The sequence below is a fragment of the Hypomesus nipponensis genome, chromosome 8, assembly GCF_054491055.1.
Source record: "Hypomesus nipponensis isolate SF chromosome 8, ASM5449105v1, whole genome shotgun sequence".
Taxonomy (NCBI): Eukaryota; Metazoa; Chordata; class Actinopteri; order Osmeriformes; family Osmeridae; genus Hypomesus; species Hypomesus nipponensis.
The window spans coordinates 13,220,001-13,225,000 of NC_140368.1; the positions used below are offsets into that span (position 1 = coordinate 13,220,001).

At 49.4% G+C, this 5,000-nt stretch overlaps 1 protein-coding gene across 2 annotated transcripts in view; it reads left to right on the plus strand.

Moving 5' to 3' along the window:
- The window catches only part of dpyda (dihydropyrimidine dehydrogenase a), a 123,764-nt gene that overhangs the window by 32,383 nt on the left and 86,381 nt on the right, over positions 1 to 5,000 (plus strand). For both annotated transcript variants that reach the window (XM_084703342.1, XM_084703343.1), the window contains 2 exons: positions 1 to 42; positions 4,535 to 4,731. The exon at positions 1 to 42 is cut by the window's left edge and continues 120 nt beyond it. In XM_084703342.1, the coding sequence (XP_084559468.1) occupies positions 1 to 42; positions 4,535 to 4,731 (239 nt within the window). The remainder of the gene's footprint in view (positions 43 to 4,534; positions 4,732 to 5,000) is intronic.

A 5,000-nucleotide genomic window follows, 5' to 3' on the forward strand; every position in this document is an offset into this window, starting at 1 on the left:
GGACCAATCAACATCGGAGGCCTGCAGCAGTTCACCACAGAGGTACGGCCTTCACGGGAGTTGTTGTGCAACCCCCGAGGTAGGGTATGCTGGGATTTGTAGTCCGAGCACACCGATTCAAGAGTTTGAGAGAAAGTTGAATAAGGATAACTGCTGGTGGTTTCATGTCGTGTGGGGAAAGAGTCAGGGTAATGACTTTGGAAGCGGGTAGGGGTGGTGTGGTGTGAGCAGGGCGGCTGGAGGGTTAGGAGCGACGTCAGCGAGTGGTGTAGGTGTTCCTCCTCCTCCTCACCAGAGCATCTGCTGGCACCTCTTTGCTGTGAGCACCCCGAACAATGAGACCGTTCCCCATAATGAGATTGACTGTTGTTGCACGTCTCTGGCGGCTTCCGCCCGTGTTTGCGAGCTTTTGTGTTTTCCGCCGCTGGTTTGCCCACACAGCTGTCTTGGCGTCCTCTCCGGTTCACTCGACGGCTCTGAAACACGTGTAAAAAACGTTCGCTGGGTGTTTTGGATGCGGTCCTGGCTGGCTGGCTGGCTGTCTGGCTGCTGTTCCAGCAGACTCCCTGTAAACCAGAGATGGAGAGCAGCTTCGGGGGTTAAGCTGAGCAGGAAGTGGTGGCAGGCCCGTTGCGTCTGTCGCCCTCGTAACTCTCTTCGGCTTTATCACCCAGATGTGGCCCGTTGCCACAACGATAAACATCTGATTAGGGAAACAGGCTGGTATTGGGGGAGGAGATGGATAGAGAGAGAGAGAGAGTGAGTGTGTGTGAGAGAGCGAGAGAGAGAGAGAAACGGAGAGATGTATGGATGCAAGAGACGTATAGACGGATGAGAGCACAGACATGAAATGTGGAAGCAAAAAAAGAGAAAAAGATAGCAACAGCCAGAGTACTGTAGACGGGGGGCAGAGGGAGACCTTGTTAAGACGTTTGGAGGCCAACCTACTGGAGATATCACAGTAGATATGAGCAGCGATGCCAGTGGTGTCCTTTATGCAGCGAGGCCGTTATCACTAGCGACAGCTTGTTAGCGTGTAGCTACGCGATTTTGAATCGCTATATGCTGCATTTGTTTGATCATCTGTAGCCTCGCTTGTCTTCTTCTTTTTTTTTTTTACTACTGTTGAATAATAGGAAAGGAGCAGGTATGCATGCAAGATACGTGTGTGTGTGTGTGTTGGGGGAGGGACCTTTGGGGAGGGGGGGGGCAGTGTGAAGGCTGTTACTTGTGTCTTGAGGGATGTTTGAGATAGCAGGTGTTTTGTGCTACGCTGGTCAGGGACGTGTGTGCGTGCAGAGGTGAACGTGCACGGACGTAGGTGTGTGCGTGCATAGGTATATATATATATATATATATATATATATATATATATATATACATATAGGTGCCTGTTTGCTTGCGCGTGTGTGTATGTGTTCTCGCCGGCGCGCGCGCGCTTGTGTGTGTGTCTTCGTCGCACAGCTTAGAGATAATCAGGGGATCTGTTCCTGTCATAGTTATTCTGGGCTTTATTTAGTTCCATGGTAACTGCTAATTAAATGAAAATGTCAAAGAGAGAGTGTAGGCTTGAATCGCTGGCTCTGACCTGCTGCCTCTCGCACGCGCGGCTCTGCCCACCCTCTGCCTAACGAAGGCTTTCATTTCCCAAACACCCCCCCTCGGTACCAGGACAGTCCAACGCACGCGCGGGCCTTGACAACAGCGCGTTGCAGCTCACTCCGTGAGGGAGTAAAGGACTGCATTACCCTCGTGAATACAGACTCAAGACGTTGCGTTGATGAAAGGAAGGATTCCGATGTCGTTTGTACTTTTCTTGGCTTTGTTTGTGAGCCGTTGGGTTCGGCAGTCAGAGGTTGGACCGCGTGCGAGGGATGTACGTGTGTAGGGGGACATTAACATGGTTGCACAGCTGTTAAGGCTGTATGGATGGAGTAGATTCACTGTTCAAGACGTACATGAAGACAGCCAGACAGAGACAGACACTGACAGAGACAGACAGACAGAGACAGAGATAGACACAGAGACAGAGACAGAGATAGACACAGAGACAGAGACAGAGACAGAGACAGAGACAGAGACAGAGACAGAGACAGAGACAGAGAGACAGACAGACAGACAGACAGACAGACAGACAGACAGACAGACAGAGAGACAGAGACAGAGACAGAGACAGAGACAGAGACAGAGACAGAGACAGAGACAGAGACAGACAGACAGCAAGATGGACGCCACTACAGTCTTGCATACTTGCATCACAGCCACGGTGAAATAGAGCTATCAAAAGCCCATTGGCACAAGAGCAGCAGAGTAAGGATCTTTCTTTTGTGTGGATATGCCTCCACACATATCCTATTCCCTGTCTGGAGGCTCAGGCCTACGTTACGCGGGTATGGAACTGTACTGTACCTTGAACCAGGGCCAAACCCAATGGAAAAACAGCAGAACATGATGATATAGCTCTGAACGAGTGGATCTCAGTGTCCAGGTACACAACACACCCGATTTAGACCCAGCGTGATGTTTCAGGACTGCTTGCAGCCTCTTTCAGTTGTGGAACCACGCAGTATTAGTGTCTATTGAATACCAATGTTGCTTCCCCGCCATGGCGCTTCTGAACAATTAGACATGGAGAGAGAGAGAGGAAGGTTGCCCTGGAGCGTCGCCGCTGGTTACATCCTTAAAGCCTTACATTTACAACCCTGTCAGGTGTGTGTGTGTGTGTGTCTGACTGTCACATATTTAAACAGCGCTAAACAGGAGTGAGGACCCCCTAATATGACGGCTCATTTGGCGCCCTCTCACTCACCTTCCCTGCCTGTTTCCCTGGCTATCAGACAGGGTGTGCCACTGCCGTCCCCACCCACGCACGCACACACACACACACATGCTCAAACACACACACATACACATAACCCTTGCTGGGATCTTTCGTTACTCTCTGAAGGATAAAAAGCAGTACGAAGTATGTACAAAATATGTTGACAATGTTCTGTCCTTTTCTGCCCGTCTATCTCTCCTCCCTCTCTTTCCAATTCTTTCCCTCTCTTTCTCTTTCTTTCTTTCTTTCTCTCTCTTTTTTTCCTCTCTCTCTCTCTCGTTCTCTCTATCTTTTCGGACTCATTCTATCTATCTATCTATATTTTTTTCTCTCTCTCTCTCTCTCTCTCTCTCTCTCTCTCTCTCTCTCTCTCTCTCTCTCTCTCTCTCTCTCTCTCTCTCTCTCTCTCTCTCTCTCTCTCTCTCTCTCTCTCTCTCTCTCTCTCTCTCTCTCTCTGCCCCCGCCCGCTGTTCTGCTGTGACTTATCATACATCTCTATCAAGGTGGCAGCTCCCCTCTCCTTAAATGTGAAAGGTCGTGGCGGTTACCAAGGCGATAATTAGATAACCCCAGGTAGAGGAGACTGTTGCCCTCGCAGCTCAGCTCAGACAACAATCCCTACCCACGGTGGTCCTCTCAAATCACAGATAAAGTCACTGCCTCTTTTCATTTAGGAGGGGAAACAACCCGGAGTTTCTTTCCCTCTCGTCCTCTCCGTAATCCTGTGGGGCTTTGTAAGCGTATTAGTGTCTCCGAGTCCTGAGAGGGAGGAGGTGTCAACGAGAGCAACGGGGCTCTGTGTGTTCGCCCTGGTTCAACAAACCCGGGGTTAAGGCTTTATTTCAACTCTGGGTTCAGGTTCGGCGGCAACTAATGTTCCGCTCAGAGCTGAACGTTTTTGATTGATGGTTCGGTGTGAATAGGCTGCCAAGCCCTGGTTTCCTATCGCACAAGCCAACACTCTTCAGCACACCTGGTTTTTGTCACAAGTAGTTTGGCAGTCATTGTTTCAATCAGGGGGCACGGGGGGGGGGGGGGGGAGCCAGATTGTGTTTGGAATTCAAGCTTTGTTTTGTTTCCGGAGTCTGCGGAATTATTTCGCGGCTTGCCTTCACAATGCACTCTGGGATTATTAAAAATGCATTGTCATGCAGCAATTTGAGCTTCACAGTTCATGAACCTCATGAATAACTAAATTGATATCACCTATAATGTAACTTACTCGGGCATAGTATTGTACTAACAGTCTAGGCTGTTATGTATGTCTGTCTGTGGAGATAATCACATTTAGCAGACTGATCTGTCCCTCTCTCTCGTTACCTGGGGTAATACGTCGACTGCCAAAGATGACTACTGTACATCTTGTGATTGTGTTGTCTTAATGGGCCTGATCTCTCACATGTTATCTGCTGACACTGTATTAGCGTGCTGATATGATCGATGCTAAGCTCACACAGAATGGTTCCAGTAGCTGAATCTGAGTGTGATATGAACTAGCTAATAGTAGCTCCAGTAATTGACTTCAGGGGCGCATGATTCATTGAGTCAGTGGTGCTAATGGAGTCGTCTCAAAAGCTAAACCCGGCCCATTCAGTGAGTCAGGGAAGCTATAGGGAGTTCACCAAAGTTGAGTGTGTTTCGTATGCATTTCCACCCAGGTCTGACGAGCGAATCGAGCAACTCCCCAGTCTGTTTTGTGTTGTTCCCACCCAGGTGTTCAGTAAGATGGGCATACCCCAGGTGAGAAATCCGGCACTCCCTCCACCGGACGAGATGCCAGAGAGCTACCACTCTCGGATTGCTCTGATTGGCTGTGGGCCGGCCAGCATCAGCTGTGCCTCCTTCCTGGCCCGTCTGGGCTACGATGACATCACCATCTTCGAAAAGCAGAAGTACATTGGCGGACTAAGGTATGTTCAGGAATACTTACCCCCCTATTTTGACGATCAGAGCATCATCTCACATTCCCTTTAAGAGCAGTGCTTGTTCCATGGCGAATTGCTGTTATAACGGCGGATTTGCCAGGCGCACGCCAGCGGTTCACAGCCGAGGAGATCGACGTTGTCGTCAGGGCCGTAAAAGATAGAGAAGTGACATTGTATGAGAAAGGCAGAGCAGTTTTCTCATTGCACTAAATTGCCCACTCATGCTACTCATTGAAATTATTATTCTTATTTTT